The 26,090-nt window shown below is 38.8% G+C and overlaps 1 protein-coding gene across 18 annotated transcripts in view; it reads left to right on the top strand.

Annotated features, from left to right (window-relative positions):
- kcnma1a (potassium large conductance calcium-activated channel, subfamily M, alpha member 1a) overlaps positions 1 to 26,090 on the top strand; it is a 258,450-nt gene that overhangs the window by 60,625 nt on the left and 171,735 nt on the right. For 12 of the 18 annotated variants that reach the window (XM_049481018.1, XM_049481012.1, XM_022684870.2 and 9 more), the window contains exon 2: positions 11,097 to 11,252. In XM_049481018.1, coding sequence (XP_049336975.1) covers positions 11,097 to 11,252 — 156 coding nt within the window. Of the gene's footprint in view, positions 1 to 11,093; positions 11,253 to 26,090 lie in introns of all 18 variants that reach the window. The other 6 variants (XM_049481011.1, XM_007240301.4, XM_049481013.1 and 3 more) reach the window with 1 other exon arrangement.

Raw genomic sequence — 26,090 nt, 5'->3', positions numbered from 1 at the left:
ATTCATGGCTTTGCCCACACACTGGCCTCGTCCACGCCGCACGCTCTACTCTGCTAACACTTTTCTGCCGCTACAATTTTCACTGCCAGCGCTCATGTGGAGCCGTGGAAACGATTGTAGCAGGGTTGCCGTGCAGCAGCCCCGGATCCTGTGCTGTAATCAGCTCTAAACATGATGAATGGTGCTCGTTGACTGTGCTGCACATTTACGCACATGAAGCAGATCAAATTAGGTGTTTGGAAAAGCCCAAACAGCCTCACTGGGAATCCCCAAGAGTTTTTTTGTCATTTTTTTTTTCAGAGGAGGTTGTTGGTTTGCTCTAAATAGTCATATTTAGCATGCTGCAGCATCTTTTTTTAGCATTATATATTATGTGACCTGGCAGGGCACTGTAAAATAAAAAAATCTAGCCAATCTAGCCTGAATAAACTAGTTTAGACCTTTAATTAGTAGACTCCAGAGACACAAGTACAAGAAGGACATTTTAATCTCCACAAATTAATAACATAGAGAACACCATTGCAACCTGCAAATCAGGACTCCCCCTATTACATCTAGGGAGACCTTAATATTCTCAGAATTCTGAAGATTCAAACATATAATGTCCAATTATTTCACATTCAGGCAGCTATAGTTATAGCAGATAGTTGCACCACTGTACAACTGTAAAACTGTGTAAATACCTATGTTGCCAAGACATAACGGAAAGGTCATTTTATTCAGGGCTGTGTTTTTCTGTAGTGTCATTTGACAGCTCTCGGGTGGCACAACAATCTAACTGCCTGGTCATAATGTGATATTGGGGTGAAATTTGCCTATTTTGAAATTGAATGGATGGAAATGGAATGTAAAAGAAAAACCCAATAGTAAGCATCTTGGTTATTATAAGCCCATTGCACTTAATAACATATTAATAACAATATCAAAAACCAAGTTATATATGTCCTTCTTTAACATAGCCCGTGTTGTGGGAAGCTTAAAGTGGTCAGCTATTAAAATCAGGTCATCCTTCTTACAACATTGTAGCGCTTCACAACTAGGTGACTCAAAAAAAACATTGCAGATCAAACGAAGCCATTTCTACAAGTAACGAGCGACAATTAACCAAATTCTAAACACTAGCAATTACTACCAACCAAAATTGTTTCCACCACCACCATCATCACATGCTCAACACTCACTAGTGGGGTAGGCGGGACCAGTAATTATCCCGGACGAGCCCCCAATTGTTAAAAATCAAGTATTATTGGTGTTGGCCATAAACAAAGTATTAAAAATTCAATATCATTGCTTTCCGAATGATGGTAGAAGCTATGTTCATGGTACACTCTTGGAAATCCTATTCGTATTAAAGCCTGTCTATGTTGTAACAGTCATCAAATCTGAAACACACAACCCTGCGGCCACTGCAAACGTGACTCATGAGTCACTGTCTCTGCTTCCGGGCAGATCCACAGCTTGGCTTGTGCGTTTATTCTCAAACTCAGAGTGACTCCTTTAAGAGCAGTATTACAGCATAAGCCCAGCACATGTTTACAGGTGAAAGGCCAGGAGATCTTCAGACAGGAGGAATGTCCTGCTTGAATATAAACTCATGTGTAAAATATGTCACAATGGTGGGACTGTATGGCTTTAAACAACCAGGCATCTGATGTTTGTGTTCAGGTGGAAGGCTGGCGAGAGCCAGAGAATAAGCTCACGTCCATTTTTGATCTCTGCCTGTAGAAACTGCAGTGTGAGGGCTAGGGTATCATACATAGTGGAGAAACTCAATCCGACGAGCAACAGGCAAACCTTTTAGGACTAGTTTTATTGACACTCTTATTTGACAAATCTAATTATCGGAACACCAGCTGCCTCCTTGGCAAATCATTATAGAATATAATCCAATTTCAGCAGAAAATCCCAGAGCGCCAGATCGAGCACCGGTCCGTCCAGAGAGGGTAGTCAGCATTGCTCAGCTATAACCACGGAGGCTCAGTTTTAGACCACAGAGTGTATAATTATAGCACTCCACTCCAAGATACATAACACTGAGTATATTACATTACTACCACAAAAAAGCTGATATTGAGATATGGTAATGTTCTCCTAGAAGGAAACTTTTATACATAAAACAAGAAAATTTTATACAAAAAAATAGTAACTATAGTAACTATTTCTGTTTAGGTATGGGGTTAAAATACTGTTTTGACCTGACTTATGATATATATTTTGTTTCCCATTGCCCTATTTTACTATTAGGTACACCGGATTATAAGGCGCACTACCAATAAACGTCTATTTTCTGGCCTATTTTAATATATATGGTGGAATGGATTAGAAGGCTCACTAGTAAGGAACAGGGGTGTCGCCATGTTTTCTTTCTAATTTAGCAGGTCTCACCACTGGAAGCTAAGCTAGGTTAAGTAAATCAAAAATTCAAGCGAGCACTGGATGTTAATCTAAACAGATCTTTTTCTAAAAAAAATTTTATTTGGTTGAGTAATGCCCTTCAGTTTATTAACATTCAGCTCAGATTTCCAGATTTCCTGACAGTGCTACACTGAGGAACCCCAAATGTTCCAGTAAGAGCCAATATTAGCTAGCAGTTTGTCCTGTGTAGCGCTTAGCAAGGACTAATGCTAATACCGCTACATCAGTGCTAGCCGAGGTAAGCAGCAGGCTACAGGCCCATCTACTCGATTTTAAATGTCAAAAGAGCTAGCACTTTGTGCGGTTAGTGGCTAATGCTAATACTGCTCTAGCAGTACATAGCTAGCTTACCTGTTTAGTAAATGCATTAACTGCACAATGCAAGCTTTGGTGTGACATAAAATGAAAATGTAGACAGGTTGTTTACAGCTTCCGAAATCTGATGTGGGTCCTGCCTTAGAAACACCCACCAGTGACGAACATAGACGTCTAACATGGTCAAAAAACATACGCACGTTTCCTTTTAACTGCCAGTGTATGAATAGTGTGTAAATCCTCACTGGAACTCTGTCATAGGAAAGAATGAGAACAATCTTCACACTTTTCTTTCTTCACACTTAATGCTTACGAGCTCTTAAATCAGTGTGGAGTGCAGGGAAGGAGCCGCACTGTAACATAATCCACATGCTCTTCAGAAACACAACACTGTTGCCACATACAGCAGGCAGGCAGATACCGTACAAATGTCAGAAAGTTATTCGGATGCCAGAGATTCTGGATGACGCCAATTGCTTTGACTCCAGTAGCAGTATAGGCTTTGTTAGCTAAGCCAGCTAACTGTCTTACGCTAAATGTAGTATTTCTACTACTGGCTGGCTCTTATTTCTGTGGTTGCTGGTGTATTTCTTTAGAACTTTGCTTATTTGTGTTTTGCTCGTGCTGGATAATACATTTAATGTTTATTTTCCACATATTTTAACAAGCCTTTGCATAGTTTTACATACAGAAAAATGATATACCACCATATACAGTCCTAAGACATGGTCCATATTAGCATTTGCTTGATGTGGAAAAGCACAATATACAGTAAATGAGAGTATATAACACTGTGGAAAACATACATTTTCCCACCTGTCTTGGAAAATATGGACAGTTTGGACATTTAAAGACTCTTTATTCAGTCATGTACACTTTTAAGCATCATGTACACCTGGTCACTGTATCCTGATAAGATTTTGACCACATGCATTTTTACTTGGTAGTCAAATTGCTGCATTTTGATTGCTGCATGGGATAAAATCTGCAACTTTTTTCTTGCATTACAATTATTACCGTTTTTTTATATTGTAGTTTTGGTTGTTGAATATATCTTGGAGGGACGGATGTGTTTACAACATTATAATATTTTGAGTGATTAGATTACTATCTGTTTTAAATGTGGTGTATTTAGGTGTATTTACATTTGTATTTTTACATGGCTTGGCCTTATCCAGATATAATCCTGATACCCCAGATGCATGAAGTGACTAGGCTTTAAAAGTGCCTTTTTATAGTTTTAAATGGTATTGTTTTATTCAGCAATAAGAGTTGTACTTTACAGTTTTGTAATCTCTATAATAAATTGACAAACAGTATGTATATATACAGTATTGCTTTTCTGTTTTGTTTGTTCTCCTGTCTGTTGTTAGGCGTGTGGCTCTACTCTGGAGATTCTGATCAGCATGCTCAGTGGCAGTATCTTTATCTTTTTCCATCACACACAGCCCTCATTGTATTGGTAAGACCTGAGTGTGTCCTCCAGAGATGTAAGAGATCAGACCTCTGGCTGATGCAATGTTTTTTTACTTTTAATAAAGAAATTACACTGTATCAGGATTTCTTAGATTATGTAATATCTCTGTCACAAAATATAAAGGGAAAAACTTGCAAACTTTCTGTGGAAGTCAATGTAAACAGATTTTATTGAAAGTATTGTGGAGCATTTCTGTTGGTCCATTCATTAGCAATTTTTAAAATTCTGTTAAAAAGGGAAAATAACCAATTTTATCACTGAACATCTATTTTCTGGTCTATTTTTATACACAAGGCGCACCCAGATTATAGGGCACATTTTAAGCAACAATAGTAAGGAACAAGGGTGTTGCCATATTTCCCTTCTAATTCAACAGGTCTAAACAAAACTGTAATAAAAAAAAACTTTTCTTTTAAAGTCAATCGAACGCTGGATTTTAGTCTACACAGATTTCTTTCCTGAAAACTGTTTATTTGGGTGAGTAAAGCTCTTCCGTTTATTAAGCTTAGATTTCGAATATTTAACAGTGCCACGGTTATCACTGCTTAGAACTAGTAAATGCCGTCCGACAGCGCTACACTGAAGAACCCTGCTGTAAACGCTACTAACTAGTAGTTAGGGTTTAATCACAACACAAAATTAACCAACGTCTGACACCAATCTCTACATGCTGTTTGTAAAAACTAATATGGTATTGTAATACAAAATATTGTGATACTTCAAGAAATCTATCATTTTTTACACCCCTTTGAAAAAAAAAAGTCCTTTTATTGTTTCATTTTTGAAACGATAAACAAATCCATATTGTGATACTGGCAGCATTTTGTCTTGAAAGCAGTCAATATTGTATTAGGTTTGCTATTTACTGTAAAGCTTTAAGGATATTTTTTGTATACTTGTTTATGTTTGCAGTTTATATGCTTGCACGACTGTTTGCACGATTCTCATCCTGTTCTGTGTCCTCCCCTTGTCTGTCTCTATGTTTTCCTCCAGTCTTCTCATGTTTTTTTCTCCATGTGCTCCTTAGCACATGGTGCTGTTGTGTTTTCGTTGTGTCTCCTCCCTTGTGTCCACCTTAGTCTTTTGTGTTCCCATGTGTCTCATTTGTATTTACACCCCCTCATTTGTAATTACACCCCCTTGTAACCTGTCCCAGGTGTTTCCTGTTTCCCTGTGTATTTATAGCCCCTTTGTTTCAGTGTTAAGTTTCTGGTTCTTGTGCGTCTCTATGTCTGTCTTGGTTGCTCGTTACTTGTTTTATGTCCCAGTTTATTTCTTATTTTGTTACTAGTCCTGTCAGTTAATTTAGAGTGTTTTTGTGTTTATTTTGGTTTATTTGGTTTATATTAAAAGATTACTTGCGTTTACACCCACCTTATCTTCTCCTTGCTGCTGCAACTCTGACACATTACCTTGTTTCACATTGTGTTAAGTTATTTTGTGATATTGTTATTTCACACAAAATATGTGTCTTGGAAAATTACTGTTATTTACAAAATAAAAAAGTTCACAGATTATATTGTAATTACGTTATATTTATATGAACATATTTAACATTTATTGTACTGACTCAGTAAAGTCTTAAAATCAATAAAATAAAGATTAGCCAAAAATATTGTTGTATGTAATATTGTGATGTTATTTTAGGGTCATATCGTCCGCCCCTAGTGTTTGCACTTCAAATGTGGCTTTATTCAAATATTATACTGATACTCAAGATGCATAAAGTGACTTGATTTAAACAGGGTCCAGGTTACTCTTCATCTCCTACCACGAAGCTCAAATTTGTCTAAGCAAGCAACTTACCCTGCCTCACCTAGTGCAAGGTCATGTGACAGTCATTCTCCATATGGAGCTGGCTAGATTTGCTGATGTTATCAGTCGAAACTCAGTTGCCACTGAAAGGCTCTTCTTCCCTCGTTAAACATGCTCACGCCTCATCAAGCTGGCCACATGGCACATCTGCTGCTGCCTTGTCCTCACTGTAGATTGCTGTAGATTGCTGTCTTACTATTGAAAGCGCGTTTTAGAAATTGGCACGCTAGCTGACAATGTTAGCTGACATGCACGATGACTGTGCTATTAGCATTCACATAACTGTCTGTCAGAAACTGTGAGGGGTATTAACATGCCACGCTGATATATAACTTAGAGCTTGTCTATTATAAGCAGCTGTATATGTCACACACTGTTCCAAACTATTCAGGACTCTACCGAACAGGACAGATATTGGAATAAAATATTCACAACTTATTTATTTATTATAAGAGCAGCAGCTGGGTCTTTATAATACTGTTGTCTGAATTTAGACCTGAGTTGTATAATTAAAATTACACACGTCTCATCATTTTTCAGCCCATATTTCAACTCTTTGGTTCATCACATTTTTAACATTTTTATTTCTGCACCAGTATCACATGTAGTATCATGATATTCATTTCCAAAGATGATTACCTTTGTCTGAACAAGTACTATTTATTGAATTAAACATTGATTGGATAGAATCTAAGATTTTTTTAAGCGTATTCTTTATTTTTGTAATCTATACATACATAACTACTATACATACTATATATACACAGATTTAAGTAGAATACAATATAATGACCTCCTCTTACAGTATGATTTCAACTGTTCTTTTCAACATTTTAAGCAAGACTAGTGTTTATTTTTGTTTTAAACAATTCTACCATGAAAAAAATCAGGAGTTCCCCACCCCAGAGAGTTTGATCTCTTGACCTTAATTTGCTCATTAGAACTATAGTTTCAGTGCTGATTTTGTATCTCTTAAAAGTCCAGAAATACATGCAAGTATGTTCTTATTGACAGTTTTCTCAAGCTTGAGTTCCTCTTCTTGACTGCAGAGGGATCCCAAGAGTAAGAAATATTGTGAACATTTATTTTTATTTATTTATTGTAATATACCGTATTTTTCGGACTAAAAGGCACACTAAAAATTCTTTAATTTTCCCAAAAATCGACAGTGTGCCTTAAATATTCATTCTACCGGTCAGGTTGTAAGGAGCGGTACCCTTTCACCATTCAGATGTGAGTATATTGGATGGTAGTCTGTGTGTTTACCATGTTAAAACAAGCTACATGGGACAAAAGCCGCTAGCCGATAGCGCCCTGGGTTATCGGAAAACTCAAGGTTTCTTACTTTACTGTGTAGACCAATATCCAACTCTTGTTTACTTTAAAAGAAAAGTTTTTTTTTAAGAAACACAGTTTTGTGACCTGCTGAATTAGAAGGGAAACCTAGCGACACCCTTGTTCACTTTTAAGTATGCATTCTTACTAGTGTCGCTTAATGTGCCTTACAATACGGTGCACCTTATGTATGAAAATAGACCAGAAAAAAGAATGTCATTGATAGTGCGCCTTATAATCCAGGGCGCCTTATAGTTCGAAAAGTACAGTAAATCATATTTTTTTGATATCATGATTAATGCATCGAAAGAGTTCAGTAACACTTTGAAGAAATGCTAACTTAAACTGCATTACCCACATGCAGCAACTGAGGGAGCTCAAGACATTACGTGGCAGGAGTTAGAGTGAGGTAGACGTTCAAAGTGAACACACAAACCAAACTTCTTCTTAGCCTGGGGAACATAAATGCAGAAAAAACAATTGCGGAAGAGGAGAGAAGAGCATTTAATTTATTACATTTCATATCGATATCAGTATATTAAACAGTGTTATTGCATATCACATTTCTTGTCCATATCGTCCACCCCTAATGTGGCCTCACTTTGTCTCTTCAAAGTCATTCCAAATTAATCTTACATGTTGTACTCATCGGCGCTGATAGAATGGATGGATGGTGTCTCTGCAGTAGTCTTTAAGGAAAGTGCTCAGTGCTCAGTATATGATAGTTGTATTTTCATCCAGCTACCCTGTGGTGATGTAATGTGTAGCCCTGCGGATGTAACCTCAGTATCCCACGGCAACTGCCACGGCAACTGCCTGTGAATCATAACGGTCCCTTCCTCTGCCTACACGCCGCCAGGCACGCTATATGCGTCACGCAGTCTGAGAGATGCCACACACACACACACACACACACACACACACACTCAAACTCCACGATGGCTTTGCTCTGGCCAGGCCCTGCTGTCAGCTGCTCTGGTGCCACAAACTTCAGTGTGAGTCATGAGTCATGACTGTAAAAAATATATGGATTTTTTTAAACACTGCTTTTCATTTCTCCTATACTGTGAGTATGTATCCTGGCTAGGCTTGAGCTCAGTACAGCATGTACCTCAGTACTGCTTGTAACAGGGAAGGTATGGTAGGTTTTGTGTCATAGCTGTTACATGGCTATGAGCAATTTTATGCTCCAACTAGCTCACTGTATGACACACTGTAGTTCTGCTAAATAAAGTGCTGTGATGATTCAGTAACAGCTGCAGGGTGTATTGCTTTGTAGGTCTATTGCGTCGTGCTGGCTTGTATTAATTACATGCATTATTTTATTATTTTGCAAATGTTTGCGGCTTGCCCTCTTAAACGCTGCTGTGATTTTTCCCTCACTGTTTTAATAATACTCTTTAAGGAAATAATAAATGCATAGATTTAGATTAATGAACCCATGGTTTCTGAGAATCCTTAAACATTTATATATATATATCTCATCTCATCGTCAACCTCTTTATCCGTGAAGGGTCGCGGGGGGGGGCTGGAGCCTATCCCAGCAGGCATCGGGCGGAAGGCAGGATACACCCTGGACAGGCCGCCAATCCATCGCAGGGCAGACAGACACAGACAGACACACAGACACACAGACACATTCACTCACACACCATGCAGACACGGGGAGAACGTGCAAACTCCACACAGAAAGACCAGCGTCGCCCCAGCCGGGAATCGAACCCAGGCCGTCTTGCTGTGAGGCGGAAGTGCTACCCACTGCGCCACCGTGCCGCCCTATTAGGGATGCAAATTATCGATTAATTCGTTAATCATTAGTTGATTGATCTTATCGATCGACTTTCGATTAATTGATAAGCGGCGTTTTTACCTGAATTTTAGTGTTTCAATAGGGCCTTTAAAAATACCAGCTAAATAGTTAAAACACTGAGCTCAAAAAGTATATATTATATTATGATAATTATATTGTATTATATTATATTATATATTCCTCAAGTAATTATGCATTAGGAAAAGAAAGCAGACTTTTTATGGTATAAGAAAATACATTCTTTAATTTAAAAAAAGAAATAAATTAAGGACTGGCTCAGTTTTTGCGTTTTTGTACCATTAGACATATTAAAAAAAAAAAAAAAGAATAGAAGAAATTAAATAGAGAGCCAAACAGATTATTATTGAGCCTATAGATTATGAAGAAACTGCATCTAGGCTATTAATTAGGAAATCCTCAACAATCCTCAATGCAATGAGATCCTGAAACCCTGTACCGTCAACTGTCTTGATTGGCATCAAATCTCTCTTGATCATGCTGCATATCCTCTCTGTAATGTCCTCCGCCCTTCTCTCATCACACGCTCGCGCTCTCAGTGAAACTGTGACGGCGTTCAAATGATAACTGAGTGAGCTAGTGGAACTGTTGTATTTCAATACCGCATTACACAGAGAACATTTGACTTCTTTGCCTAAATTAACACTGTTGAAATGGTCCCACACCGCACTTATTTTCGCCCGCTTCATTTTGTTTTCAACCCTGGTCTCTCGCGAGTCGTGTTCACCTCTCGTTCTCACGCTCTGTTCAAGTTACTACAGTAGCGCCCTCTAGCGATTAATCGCGAGTAATACATTTTATTCGAGCAACCTCTTGATCGACAATTAATCTAAAGTCGATTAATCATTTGCATCCCTACGCCCTATATATATATATATATATATATATATATATATATATATATATATATATATATATATATATATATATATATATATAGTGTAAAGTAGTGTACATATTACTAATAATCCGATTCAGTTCAGGTCAGTGTGGCCCAGTAGGAACAGAAGAGGTTTCAAAAGTCCTTGCCCTGTTCCATGTCTGTTCTGTTCTGTCTCCATGTTTTTAATGCTCTATCTGCATTTGTTTACCTTTCCTCCTCCATGCCTGTGTCATTCCCCACGTGGCCCTGTGTGTTCCTTCCGTGTCTCTGCCTTAAGTGTTTTCACTTGTTTCATTTGTAGCTCCGCCCCCTCATTACCTTTGACCAGGTGTTCCCAGTTTCCTTTTCAGCCCTGTTTCTGTATTCATGGGTTTCATGTTTCCTTTGTCGGTTCTTGTACGTTTTACGTCTGTTAGGTTCTAGGTTTTTCTTTGTTTTCCCAGTTCCTATGTACTCTGTGTTTCTTTGTTTTTTAGTTATTTGTTATTTTGTTTTTGGTTTGTCTATTTTTGTACTCTTAATAAATACCTTGCATTTGCATCCGTTCTCCACGTCCTCTTCTTGCTACACAACCCTGACATAGGACCCAAACTCATGCCAAACAATTAAAATAATTAGAATTTGTGAGAATTTTTTTTTTCTGTCTGTCTTGATTTGTAGGAAGCAAAAAATTTAAGGGATAAAGGGTAAAAAGTACACTATATTGATTATGATTATATTAATTAGGCTAAAGATAATGTTTATCTAACACATATTATTCTTTTAAGCTACTTTTGGATTGGTATTCATGGTTAAACACAGATCAGTTTGCTTATTACAAATGCTGGTTTGCTTATTGTCACTGTCCAATGAAAACATGCATCTCCCAAACAGCAACTTTACAGGAGAGAGATAAAACCTTCTTATCATTCAATACAAGTCAATGAAGAGTGTATGAAGAGTTTATTTCATGTAATTTTGGAGAAATTCTGTCAATACCACTCTTAATAATACTCACTCTCTTGTTCTTTGTTTGTATGTTCCAGCAGGAGGCACAGAAGGTGATTAACGCTCAGACGGACGGGCCAGTGAAAAACCAGGATGAGAAGGACGAGGCTCCAGCCAGTGAGGTGGGCTGGATGACCTCAGTAAAAGACTGGGCCGGGGTAATGATCTCAGCGCAGACTCTGACAGGCAGAGTACTGGTGAGTGTAGACATTATTGCAAGCGCTGCCACACCCATCACGCGTGAACCCCCCCAGATTCATTTATTGTACTTTCCTCTCTTCTATACTAATACCTTCTCTTCTAACAGTCAATACCACTATGACATCCTCTGTACAGCGTACACACTGTGCTTAGTGTCTGTGACCAGTGTCATACTTGTGTCTATGAGCTAGATATAAAGAAGCCTATACCGTCATGTGACACTACACGGTCTATGTAGCACTTGGACCAAATTGAGACAGAATGTTCAGACAGACCGGGTGGTCCTTGTAGACCCAGCTGTTACAGCTAGCACCTCAGCCATCACTGGACAGGTCAATTAACTATGAACAATTGAGCTAATTTACCAGATAATGAAGATCATTTACTTGGAGAGCACTGGGCAAATGAGAGCTGCTCTCTTTTATGACCTTCTGCAAATTATAGATGGAATATGGGATACACTGTGCTTCTGAATGTTGGCTTGTCTGTGTGTACTGAGGCATCGCTGATGTGATGTACCAAGAAGAATGTGATATTGGTTTACTGTGGCTTTGGTACTTGATGTGGATGTGGTATTTTATCACAACCCCACAGTGCAGTGTGAAGCCTGGCCAGACTAGAGTTTCTGCCTTAATTCAATTCTGTGTGGGAAGCCAATATAATTACACAACACAGTGGGCCTGTACAGTCCGTGGATGTGTTTTTATATGTGAGTGATTTATTAACCAGAGTTACTTTTGTAGAGGTTGTGTTTCAGTGTGAGTCAGCTTTTTCTTTTCCCAGTTGAAGAAACTCTTTATTGGGCCAAGCACAGCTCCACTCTAACTGCTTTCATCAATTATTGGCTATGATGAAAATTGGTAAATAGGGTGAACACCGTGTTCCCATGAAATGAAGAATGTCTTAAAATTAGGAATGTCTCAAACTGATCCATTCATTTAGAATTGTGGCCTATCCAGGCATGTTTTTATTGGTCGGATATCAGTGATTTTATTCCTAAAAGCGTTTTTTTTTTTTTGTTTTAACCGCAGTGTACAGAGAGACATCAGGTGTAATTAATACGCCATTAATGTTTATGAGCATTGCTTCCCTGCTGGCAGCACAGAGAAGGGTTCTCAGAAAGAAAATGAATTAGTTTTGTTAGAGTCTGCAGTGTGGAACTTAATGAATAAATATATAAGTAAATAAGTTAAGTAAAGCTAAACTAAGTAAACAGTATTCTTTCCTGAACACTGTTTATTTGGGTGAGTATAGTGCTTCTGTTTATTTACAGTAAGCTTAGATCTCCAGATTTCCACTAAGGCTGGGTGCAGCAGCATTAGCATTAGCAGCTAACCACTAGGGCTAGCCCCTGTTAGAGCTAGTAAATGTTGCCTTTTTGGAAAAATTAAAGGATTTAAAGTGTGTCTTATAGTGAGGAAAATACGGTACACAGTTTAGTTCAGACTGGTATCAGCTGACGGTGAGCATTATCTACATAAACATTAATGCTACAGTATGTGACACGGCCATCAATCATAGTACTGAGCATAACCTTTTACTATGTTTTCTGCTACTGAAAGTCCCCTTTCATGGCTTAATCACGCTTTTTTTTTTTGCTGTGCACTCTGTGATACTCACAGAATCAGCCCACAAATATGAATGAGCTTATCTCCAAACCACTGCCTGATATAAGCCATTGAGTGCTGTCAATTGGCCGGCTGTGGCACCGGATCATCAGCTGGTCCTTTGGTGAGCTAGAGAAAGCCATATCCGCCTTCGCAGTTTGAGGTTAGCTTCTGTGCCTTCTGTGTTGAGTCCACTTGTGAGTCCACTTGTGCTCAAACGCTAACATGCTAACCTTGCATTTGACTTTTCAGCTGCTGCGTGTATTTCTGAACTGTAGTAGAAATGTAGGCCAGATATGTGTATTGAGGTTTTACATATACTGGCTTTACAATGAGTCCTTTTCAGTGTTAGAGAAGTGCGTATATGTGCTTTTATTAACTGGGTGCCCTGGGCTCTGTACATGTGTGTATGGATGACTCAAGCTGTGTGCATTAGTGTGTACTACATGTATGTACATGTACAATATCTGTGTTTGTGTGTGAAATATACATAGTGGTCCTTGCATCCTCCCCCTCTGGCATTGAGCTGGCCTTTCCTTTAAGAGAGTGCTATTTCATTTAAGGGCCTGGTCATCTCTCAGCCTCTAGCTGAAGCATAATGTAATTGCGTGAGTGGGAGTATTGTGCCAGGGCTGTGGCAGTGCCGCCAGCATTATCCCCCCTGACTGCAGGTCCAGCTGGAGCGCTTTATCACGCCCGTAAATCATCTCCCAATCCTTTATGTGCCACCACTTTCTCCCTCCAGCCACTGCACACTGACCAAACGACTGCATTGTGTAGAAAAACACCAGGGTTTGAGAAAGTGGAGGAACAGGATGCGGGCTGGCCATGTCAAATGTACAGAGTTTTCTGTGTAGGAAATTAAAAGTTGATCAGTTAAGACATGCTTGTCATTTAAAAGCTGCATTCTAAATTATCTTGCGTTGTTAAGTGATCCTAAGTCTATTTACGATGACTTGCAATGTCTTGTGGTGGCTTTCTAGACCTGTATGTTGTACACAGAATCTGAAGTATCTGAAGCATGGCTCAAACAGTAGCAGTAAGATAAACAGATCAGAACAGTGGTGGGTTTCCCAAAAGGATCTTAGCACTAAGATGATTCTTAGATGGTCTCTCTCCATGTTAAGATGTTCTTAATGCTAAGAAAACTGCGCCCAGTTCAGTTGGACCAAAGAGGTTCAAAGTGAGATATCGAATATTAATTAGATTTTAGATACTTTTTACAGATACAGTGAATATTATTTATATATGAATATGTGAAAAGACTGCTTTGTTGGTATGTCTGCTTGGATGTAAAGAAACGTTGTAGAAGAGCTATACTAATAGATTCAATTCTCGGTAATGAGGATGTAATGATGAGGAGGCAGGATGCAAATGCAAGTCCTCTTTATTTTCCACTTAAGTAAAATAAACAAAGAACAAAGCACTATGGAATAATAAAGAAAAGGTAACAAAACAAAACACTAAGAAACAGAGGATAAACTAAAAGACTGAAACAAACAAGCAAAAATAACAAACAAGAAACAAACTACATAAAGCAAACCTGGAACATTGAAGACAAAAAACACAGCCGGTCTGAGGCAAAACAAAACACAAATAAATGAGATCCAGACAGTAACAGGACGAGGTAAAACAAAAAGCACGACAGAGAACAAAGAAGCACATGGGGTATTTATACACAGGCACACACAAGGGACACCTGTGGAATTAACAAGGGGGTGGGGTTGCAAATGAGACAGAAGGTTTTACAGATGACAGGGCGGGGCTAAGGCGGAGACAGGACAATAACCAAAACAATGCCATGTGCTCAAAAAAGCACATGGCTAGGGACACAAGACAGGAAAACTGAGGGCAGGAGCAGAAATCACCCAAAAAAGGGAAAGAAACTAGACATACATAAGGTGTGACAAAGGAGAGTAGGTGGAGTCAGGTGAGAACAATCAGAAGCTCGGAGAGCGGGAGCGCCTTAGTGTGATGTGGTCAATGGAGTCAGGGAAGTCTGGTATGAGTGCATGCTGGGAAGTGGAGTTTTGTGTAGTCAGTTCAGAGTCTGGAGCAGGCAGACTGTCAGCATCAAAGTTTCATTTCGTTTGATTTTGATTTCAGAAAAAAAATATTGTTGTGCATCCATAATAATTTTTAAATTATTATTTAAATTTTTTTAACTAAAAGATATTCTCCAAATTTAAGGCCATGTATATAATATGTATAATTTGGTCTTTGACATCTTAAAAATTTAAAGGCATGACGTTAATCAAACCCCCGGTTTCAAAGTAGCAGCCATATACAGTATCTGTATATTTTGTTTTCATTTTTGGATAATAAAATTTCACACAGTGACCAGAGACCACCAAAGCAAGTTTATTTGAGAATATGTACCAGCTCCATGTGATTTAAATCAAATGTGAGTTTCACAACTGGTAGTTGCCTGGCTACTGTCACAGATGCCTGGCTAAACTAAATAACACAAAGTCTGAGTATTGTTGAAGGCAAAGCATTTTAAAACTGAAAGAAAAAAAATCTCCACTACGGTTTAAACACATGCAGTTGTGACAGTTTTTTATGCTTCTTTTTGGGTGTTGAAGATGTGAAATGGATGGAAAAGAATTCATTACGGGAGAGAAGCTCGGAGCCTGTGAGCCTGCTGTCAGTGTGTGCAAATGAGCACTGCTTTCATCATCATCCCTGCTCTTCTTCCTTATGGTCTCCCCATACACCACCCACCCCGCCACCTCCCCAATGCACTCTTTCTCAGACATGACACTCTTTTATATATTTTTTACTGCTTGTGCCTCACTACTACTCTCTTCAGCTCTCTTACTTTCACTCTCTGTTTTTACTGAAACTTGTAACTGGCAATTCAAGTGCATTTTCTTCCTTAGGATGTGATTTGTAGTGACAATAGCATTGCAATTCAAAGCTGTTGCTATACAGCTCTGAAAAATATTAACAGACCAACTCAGTTTCTGAATCAGTTTCTCTGATTTTGCTATTTATAGCTATATGTTTGAGTAAAATTATATAATGCAAAAAAAAAAAAAGTTCATATTCATAAAGTTTTAAGCGTTCAGAAATCAATATTTGGTGGAATAACCCTGATTTTTAATCCCATTTTCATGCATCTTTGCATGTTCACCTCCACCAGTCTTACACACTGCTTTTGGATCATTTTAAGACACTCCTGGTGCAAAAATTCAAGCAGTTCAGCTTGGTTTGATGGCTTGTGATAATCTATCTTCTTCTTGATTATATTCATAGATGTTTTTAATTTTGTAAAATCAAAGAAACACATACATTTAAGTGGCCTGTTATTTTTTTTTTCAGTGCTGTTTTTCTTAATTTGGTCAATACAATATAATTCTGATATAGATATAAACTGTATAAAAGCAAGTGTATGTGGTGTACATAATCACACCCTGTTAAAGCTGGTTATTATTGAAAAATTATATGATATTATATGAAATATTATATGATATTTAAAGACATTTGCCAGAGACAGTACCTATTACAATATTTTCACACATAGCCAAAATGCATCAACAGTGGCAGATTCTTAAAAAATAGTCACTATTCATTCAGGATTTTTTTTACATTCTCTGTAATTAAATATAGTTGATTAACTGATGACACCTTCGATTTGCTTAAATTGTAAAAGAATGTGTATCACGATACGATAAAATATTGCTATATTGCCTTGCTCTGTTTTCTAGTTATTGGTCTGTTCATTATGAACAGGCCTTCCCTTTTCCTTTTTGATGTATTCAGTGTATTTTACACCCTCATACTGAAGACCGCGCACCTGTGCGTGTGTATATGTCGTGTGAAAAGTAGCAGCACGAGAGAGAGCTATAATGGAACCCCACCTCTCTGCTGCTCTTGCAGTTGCTGTTGGGCCTGGCGCCTCACTCTCCTACTGCGATCTGAGCTATTTTTTTCCAAGCGCGACTTAGCACATGCTCCACAGACACTGTGCTGAGACTGCATTCACCCTACATGTGCCACTGTACGTGGGCGTGTGTGTTTGCATAGTTTATGCAGCTGCGAAAGTCGTTATGTACTATGTGCTGTGTGTGCTCGTGCGTGTGAAATCCAGGCTCGAATGTGAGTGAGTGTGTGTGTGTGTGTGTGTATCTGAGTGTGTGTGTGTGTCTGTGTGTGTGTGGGTGGATGGATGGACTCATGCCCTCTATCAGGGTTCTTCTGCAGCTTAAAATTGCAATGAGGATCGGCGTACGCCGTGCCGGGCCGGTAACCATAGCAACAGCGGTTTACCTTCGCTCTGTCATCTGATGTGCAGAAGTGGCAGGCTGTTTAGATCCGACGGTGGAAAAAAAAAACGAAAGCGCTTCTTCTTCTCCTGCCCGCCTTAAACCTTCTGCTCATCGGCAAATGACAAGAAAGCTGAGAACAACAAGCTGTTAGTCTGGCCAGGTAGATAAGGGGCGTTAAGCTGCGCGGCCGGGGTGACATTGTGGGAAATGAAGGCTGAAAGCGATAGCCCTCGGCTAGGCCTCGCCTTTGTTCATTTGGATTGCTTGATGACTTTGCCGGGCTGTATATAGATCAAGTGTTTCCTGAGGGGGGTAATTTAATTACAAGATCTATCTAAATCCACCTATCGTAGTTTCGAGCTGTCACCAGAGCCCGCCTCCTGGTGGCCTGGTGAATAATACATGTAAGAAGAAGAGTCTTTTATTTTTCCACAGGCTGTTGTCGTATGTAAATGATGCATAGGCCTCAGTTCTGCGTTGTTACGGATCACGCAACACGTCGCTTCAATGATGGCAGCGCATTTCTCGCTTCGCTGCCTAACGTATGCGCGTGGCGGCTGTGCGTTATCAGTCACGTGGTGTAATAACCTGTGTGGTGCCGGACAGGTGTTAATACGACAGTCATACATGATGAATGTGCCTATTCCGTGGAAGCAGCCTCTTCTTTGTATTCGTCTCTTTTCTCCTCGTTTCTCGCGCGAGGCTGTAAACACACAGCTCCCAGATGGCCTATGCAGCATCTCATAGGTCTCGGCCTGCTCGCCGCACGCACTAAAACATTATCAGACACCTAAACAAGAATTTGGTTTTGTCATAAAGGATTACTGTGTGGCTGGGCCAGGCCTGTAAATGTGATTTATCTGTGTGTGCATGTGCGGGGGCGGCACTGACAAGAATAACAGCCAGCAGGAATAACAGAGACTCAGCCCTGGCCTCTAGCTGCTGATCTGAGGTCAGATAAGCTCTGGCTGTGTTAACACGTCGTTTAAGGTTGGAGCCGTGGTTGGAGCCTGCACCTGTATCTGCACCTAGCTACTGTATATCTGTTTGTCTGTCCATTTGATTCCACTGTTCAGTGATATTTAATGCAGATAAATGATCAAACACTCAAGCTGTTCAGCAAATAAATCCAGGACTTGTTGTTATTTTATTATTTCAGCTTTTTGTGGGGATTAAATATGTCCAGAAAGCCCCCTGAGCTATGCCAGTGACAGTGCAGCTCTGAGGATGAGATACAGGAAGGATGTTGGTCTGCAAGAGAATAACACAATGTCTCAGCTCACAGGGAGCATGACTAAGCTTCAGCTGCAGCCTGGCATGACGACGCTGCTTATGTCGCCGAAGGACAGATGTCAGTCACACTCTGTGCGCAGGAGAAGAGGCAATAAATAACAAATAAGCACTCATTACCAGTCCTCTCACAACTGTTACATAATTGCATGATTATTTGATGACACATTCGTTAGATTGTATGATATGCCGGCACAACAAATAAATACATGTAACTAAAAGCAGTGATCTTATTTAATAATGAAACAACAAAATGTATTCAGATTCATTTTTACTGTGTGCTGTGACCCAAGCCTTGCTGAGAGTTAATTTACCTGTTAGCTTGCTTGTGAATCAACAGTTTGTACTCTCAAGAGAAGCATTTAGTATTTACCTTATTTTCCCATGAATTAAGAAGTGAATAAAGTAGTGTAGCTAGCTATGCTAACGTTACATACCAACAGGCTATTTAACATCATTTTGGGCTATTTAAAGCATAAATAACTAGCTTTGAAACAAAAAAAAAGCAGACAAATGAGGGTTTGTGTGTATATTTATTAAATTTACTGCCTTAAACCATAAATGCAGCTTTTCTTTTTTATGGTGACCACAACTCTGTGTAAGGTGTAATCACAACGAACATAGAATTGTATAAGAACGTTTTAAAAAGGTTTCAGTAAAATTAACCTGTAATGGTTTGCATCACAACCTTGTTAGAACATTTCTCACACAACATTCCCAGCTAAATCAGGGAAATCATCACACAGCTCTCAAACTATATGAAGCATATTTATAAAAAAAAAACATTTATCGTATTTTACAGACTATATGGCACACCATGTTATAAGGCATAATGGTTAACACAAGTAGCTTGTTTTAACACGGTAAACATGCAGACTACAGTCCGATATACAGTGAAACGTGAAAGAGCTGGCGCTGTGGTTAGCGGCTAATGCTAATACTGCTCCAGTCTCTGTGCTGGAGAGACTTCACAGAAACTCCTGTATAACTCTGTACTTCAGCTGAGTGGCTTTACTGTCTTTACGTCTGCAGTTCTGCTTCTACTTAACTTCTTTGTTTTGTTTTGGTATATTTTTCTGAACTGTCACCTCAGTGTTCACCCTACTGGTTTTGACAGCCTGTTACTAAGTTAGTAAGGATTGTGTAATAATGTATTTTTCTTTTGAACAAGAAACCTGAAGATTTCTCCTTCTCTTTATTTAAACTATTTGTATTATACATGTATTTATTATAGACTAGACAAACAGGAAAAAAAACACATTTGTCCTGTCCTCTATGTTATGTGTCGAGCATGTGACAGATGTGGACAGGTCATGTGTCTTGTCCTCTGCTTTTGGCTGGAGTAAGGCTCCTGTGTTGACAGCTGCCGTCTGGCCGTGTGAAGGAGAGAGCAGGGCAGACTGGAGGAGCCACCTGTGAGGGAGTGAGTGAGTGAAGGCCGAGGTCCAGACTTTCACCTCTCCTGCTGCTGACCACACAGCGGAGGCAGCACGCTCAGTGGGCTGTCTGGACAGTCGACGTGTTGTCTGGCCACTCGTGTACATTTCCATTGCAGGAAGCAGTTGAGCAGCCTTGTGCAAAAATATGGTCAATGCTTGGATGCATCTGGATTCTCTCTGGAAGGATTCTTTCTGCATTGATGCACAAATGTCATAATTAGACTTTGACATAGTCTTGTGCATTAATTAATTTTTAAATTAAAAATGAGCAGTTATTTATACTGGGAAAAAATGCCATAAGTTATACTCTGTTGTATACTGTAAGAAGTAATGTAAAAATAAGGAATCTTATTACTTATCGTGTTACTTTACTGAGCTAATATTCATTAGTCAAATTTGTCTTTTTTCATTTAAAAAGTGTTTTGTTATATGGATGTAAGTGGACAACATAAGATTTATTAGAATTCATTGATTACTGTCAGTAATACAATAACAGTATTTGTAATTGTGTGCAGGGGCATGTCTAGACAGCGCAGAGACCCTGGACTCGGTAGTTCATGAAATCCTAACCTAATGTTTATGAAATCAAGACTAAAATCAGATTTTACTGTTTGGGTCTTTGGTATATTAACCTAATATTATTTATACAATTATACCTTGAGATTACTTAATCAATACACATAAATATTGAGCTTAATAGAGATCCACAATGCTAATAGAAACCTACAGGCACATCCATCCTTCTTTGCTGCACACAAAGAAAAAACTTGGTATTAAGCTAAGCAGATAGTCTATAATGAGTGCTTATAATAAGTATTATATTTTTAGATACAATTTAGACAATAGAGGGACATACAATACATGCAGTACCTACTTAATGGTCACACATTTCTACTTTACATTTTCTATTTTTTTTTTTTTCAATTTAAAATTTTCTACACAATTTTTACACAACCAATTACTTAGCTTGCTCATTAGGACTCCCTCTATCACTAGTAATGCCCCAACACCATAAGGGTGAAGGCAAGCACATGCCTCCTTCGATTCATGAGAAGTCAGCCACCGCCTCTTTTTGAACTGCTGCTGATCCAGCATTGCGGAGTAGCATCACAGTGCGCTCGGAGGAAATCACAGCGATTTGAGCTGAACGACATCACCGACCTGTGCTGAACGACATCACCCTATGAAGTGATGTGGGGAGAGAGCACCATTTACCCACCCGGAGAGAGCAAGGCCAATTGTGGTCTCTCAGGGCTCCGGTAGGCGAAGGCAAGCTACATGAAAAGGATTCGAACCAGCGATCTCCTGATCATAGGGGGAGGACAACTCATAAAAAGTCCTTTTAACTGACATGCAAGTTGACCAGCTTTTGAACGTGGGAAGGCTACCTAAAGCTGAAGCATCTACTTTGTTATCTACAATAGAATAACCAACAGAAATGAACTGTTGACAGACTTCTTATGTGTGCCATGTGTCACTATTTATCCTGTCATTTTGGATCAGATGCAAATTTGCTATTATGAATGCAAAGCAAACAAGGACTAAAATTTTGCAACATATTCTGGATCAATGGAACTGAACTGAACTGAAGTATAAACACACTCTAGTCTACTTAAGTCTACTTGATAAAAAATTAAACTAAAGCAGAATAAAGGAGATAAAGGAAATAATGGAGATTTATCACTAATGTCACGCCGAGCCATGGGTAATGAGTTAGTTTAGGGGCTCGTGCTTAGTATTACCTATAATATTCTATTATTATATTCATAATATAATTTCCCGCTATGTGTAAACTCATCATGTGGTAAATTGTTGTGCTGCAAAAAAAATAAATAAATCCATCAAAATAACAACAGCAGGAGGAACGAAAAGCACAGTTTCCTGTCTGAAGGCTCTTACTGACAGTTGGCATGGAATTCGCCTGCAATTATCTCTCTTACAATGTGCGTTCCTCCCCACCTGCAGATTTGAAGCATGGCTCATTATGGCGAAGGCAGCTCCTTGTGCTCTGTCTTCATTACTCTTTAATGCAGCAAGCTGTAATTCCGTATGAAAATCAGCCTCCATTCGAACACGATGTGCATGAATACTAATTGAGTCATTTGAAGTGCTGGCTTTAAATTGCGGAGTGTTTATGTGAGGCAGCGTGTGAGGACGGCAGAAATGGCCGGCTGTTTGCACAGACAGTTTTCCGGTGGGATCAGGTTAACATAATTCAATACTCGTTTGTTTCTCCTGTAGAATTACTTTTCAGGCAGAAACACAAATCTCCCATTTGTGGAGGCGCTGGGGGTGTGTGTGTCTGTGGGGGGTGGTGCGCACTGTGAGCTGGAGCGTTCTGAAGAGATTGGGCGCCTGCAAGTGTTCTTCGCTCAGTAAGCTCTGAAGCAACACCCCTCCTGAGAGCTCTATCTCATCTCACACAGGCCTCGCTCTGCACAGAAATTAGGATTTAATTTGATTAATGCCAGAACAGCCAAGCAATTCCTCCAATTCGTGACCTCGCTGCTGCGCCGGCTGAGGAAAGTTGCTCAGATTGAGAGAGAGAGAGAGAGAGAGGAGAGACTGGTGGGAGTGGGAGTGTGTGTGTTTGTGGGGGGGTATCTATTCTGCACAGCACACAGTGACACTGCCAGCTGCCCGATCCCTTTCTACTGTGACATATGAGAAGGCCTGTGTATTCATTTATATCGCAATAATTTGCCAAGGCAATCGATGGCAATCGAATCCTGCATTGATCACAGTGCTGTTCTCCGGGATGAATGCTTGTTTGTGTCTGTGCAGATGGAGAGGGCTCAGTGCAGGCTGTGCAGACCCTGGGTGTGGTTAGCCCAGAGCCATACGTACAGCGGCCCTGGCCAGCACTCTAGTGTCCGTTTGAACGACACAGTGTGCAGAGAACTATTGCTGAATCAGTTCTGCAGTCATTCTGCACTGGAAACACTGAGACTTAATGTAGTTATTAGTACAGAAAGATGATATTGTATATGTTTGATATTTTTACGGTTTCACTGTAAAACAATTTAAAGAACAACCTAATTTTTGAAAGGTTCGGATTCAGCAAAGACATGCCCTGAGGATAATGCATTACAGACCACTTCAGTTTCTGAATCATTTTATCTGATGTCCAGAAACAATGAACATTGTTGTTTTATTCGATAAACTACGGACAGCATTTCTCCCAAATTCCCAATAAAATATTGTTATTTAGAGCATTTATTTGCAGAAAATGAGAAATGGCTGAAATAACAAAAAAGATGCAGAGCTTTCAGACCTCAAATAATGCAAAAAAAAAAAAAAATCATACTCATTAAGTTTTAAGAGTTCAAAAATCAATATTTGGTGGAATAACCCTGTTTTTTATTCAGTTTTCCTGCATCTTGGCATGTTCTCCTCCACCAGTCTTACACACTGCTTTTGGATAACATTATGCCACTTCTGGTGCAAAAATTCAAGCAGTTTAGCTTGCTTTGATGGCTTGTGATCATCCATCTTCCTCTTGAATATATGAATTATATATATAATATTGTATTCAGTGCAATATTGTATTCAGTATTGGATCCAGTGCTTAACTAAGCAAGTTTTTTTTTTGGTTGATGTAAGAGGATTTTATATATATTGATTAAAACATTTAATCTGATTAGTCACAACAATATTCTGTGATTAACTGTGATTAATCACTCTTGTTCGTTTTAAGACGCAAGTTTTTATAGTGAATATTTAAATGTAAATTAAATAATAAATGTAATAAATGTATAATGCAATTATATTTATATTCCAAATTAGTCATGTGCATTAACGCCTTAAAGTTGACAGCCCTAATATTTATGGATTTTATATTTTTTTTATATTATGGAATATGGATGCAAAGATTATTTCCATGTCAAGTTGGTCAAAGTTGTTAAGGCTATCATGTTTTTGCTTAAGTTGGATGGTTTAGCTGGTTGAGCAGCATGACCAAGCTCAAACATGCAGACAGACCATAATCAACAATCTGGTGGACAGGCATTATCAGCATGACCACCCATGTCAACCAGTATGTCCAGCACCAAGCTGCTCGGCCAGCATGATTGGCATGACCATGCTGTTTGATCAGCTTCATCAGAATGATCTACAGTTTCTTTCAGATGAAATTAAAACGACTTGTGTCATAGTCAAGAACTGGGGTTGCCATAGTCATTATTCAATGACACATATGTGGACCTGGACTTTTCACTGGTCAGAATTATAGTGGACAAGAATGTCTAATAATAAATAAGTAATTGTAGATACCTGTAACTGGAGTTTTTACTATTAAAAGTGAAATTATACATGAGAGAAAGTTAAATTCCATGTAAATCAGTAGAATTATATAACTAGTGAGAATTACATTCAGAACATGTTGTTCTGAATATAGAGTGCTGCATAGTATGTTAGAGTTTGGTTAACAAAAAGATGTTATTTTTACTAATAGTGACAGCCCTATAACTGTCATGCCTGTATCAATATCTCTGGATTTATTTTTGCGCAGAGTATTTGTGTATATGTCTGAGTGAAACTGACATTGTGTCAGTCTGTAAGAGCAATATTTACAATGTATAACCATAGCAGAGCAGCTGCTCCATGCTGACATTTTGGGTAGATGTTGTTTGTTTGTTTGTTTGCTGTGCTGTTCTGTGTTGTATCATATCATATCCTTATGGCTGTAGTGTGAAAAATTACAATGTGAAGCTGCTGCCCTAGTTGCAGCTCTAAAAAAGGATTGCTTTCTCTGCATTCTTTGGCAGCTCAGCCTCAAACCTGCATGGGCACTCGTCTTTGAATGTCTTTGAAACTCGTGTGCCCAGTTTGTTCCGTTAGCAGCGCGTCATGTGATGTAGGGTATGTGAGGAAAGGGAAGAATTGGTGAGCCCTGTGTGGATTACAGGAGGATGAGGTAAGGCACAATGGGATTTAGGATGGATACAGACTCAGGAGAAATGTCGCTTCAAAGCAGTTCATCAGGATGGGGAAGCAACTGCGGTTGAAAAATGTAGCCTTTTTGCAGAAAACGTCTGGCTGCTGTATATCAATCAATCATTTATCCGTTATATTCATTTAAACACAAATAAGAAGAATATTGGACCATCTTAGAGACAATACAGAAATATAAGATACTTAAATGTGCCTAACATTCACCAAACATTAAACTGAATATTTATTAAATGCAACTTAACTCTCATCCCTAAAACCTAACCCTGATCATATCATAAACCTAAAATTTGAATCTTACCCTAAATCTAACTCTTAAAAGTAAGGGTTAGGAATATTTGTACTGTTACATTCAATAGAGAATAATTTACATTTAACCAAGAGTTCATTTGCATTAAATGAATATTTAGTTAAATTTAACTAGAGCATCTACAAGGCATCAACAATGGACCTTTCAAGTAAAGAGTTACCCACAACTAATATAAAATAATCTAATTAAGATTTAAATATGTAACATTTAAAATAAACAGATCCGTGAAAGGTTTTAAATCAAGAAAACAATAAAAAGGATATAACAAAAAGTCCTTCCGTCTGTTTGTTTTCTTCCCCCATGTGCCTTCTAGCACATGGCTCTGTGTTGTTCTCCTTTGTCTCGGCCTAGTCTCTAGTGTTCCCATGCCTCATTTGTAACTCTGCCCCCTCGTTACCTACTCCAGGTGTTTTCTGTTTCCTTTTCCTCTTCCGTGTGTGTTTATAGCCCTTTTGTTTCAATGTTCCCTTGTTCATTCTTGTTCGTGTTCCACATCAGTCAAGTTGCTAGTGTTTCTTTTTTTCTGTGTATTTCGTGTTTTTATGTCATTAAGTTTTTGGTTTATTGTTTGTTTTTACTGTCTGTTTAATACAATTACTTGCATTAACGTCCGCCTTCACGTCTTCCTGCTGCAATCCTTGACATGAAAAAAAAATAAAAGCAAGAACTAAAAAGTGAAGTAATTAAGTTTGCAGGTAGAGTGAAGCTGGTTAGAAATTAAAAGTTTTCTTTGTAATCAAGTTTTTATTGGAAATTTTGTAGATAACAGATGTAACAACAAAACGGACAATATTTTTGTATCTCTTTTAAATCCCATCCACACCCATCCCACCCGGCCCACAACCAACCCACCCGGCCCACAACCAACCCACCCGGCCCACAACCAACCCACCGCGCCCACATCCAACCCACCCCGCCCACATCCAACCCATTACTTCCAATTAGAAATTAAAAGTTTAAATTAAGT

The sequence above is a fragment of the Astyanax mexicanus genome, chromosome 7 (assembly GCF_023375975.1).
Source record: "Astyanax mexicanus isolate ESR-SI-001 chromosome 7, AstMex3_surface, whole genome shotgun sequence".
NCBI classification, from domain to species: domain Eukaryota; kingdom Metazoa; phylum Chordata; class Actinopteri; order Characiformes; family Acestrorhamphidae; genus Astyanax; species Astyanax mexicanus.
Note: the sequence above shows the minus strand (reverse complement) of the source record. Positions and strands in the feature narration are given on the sequence as shown.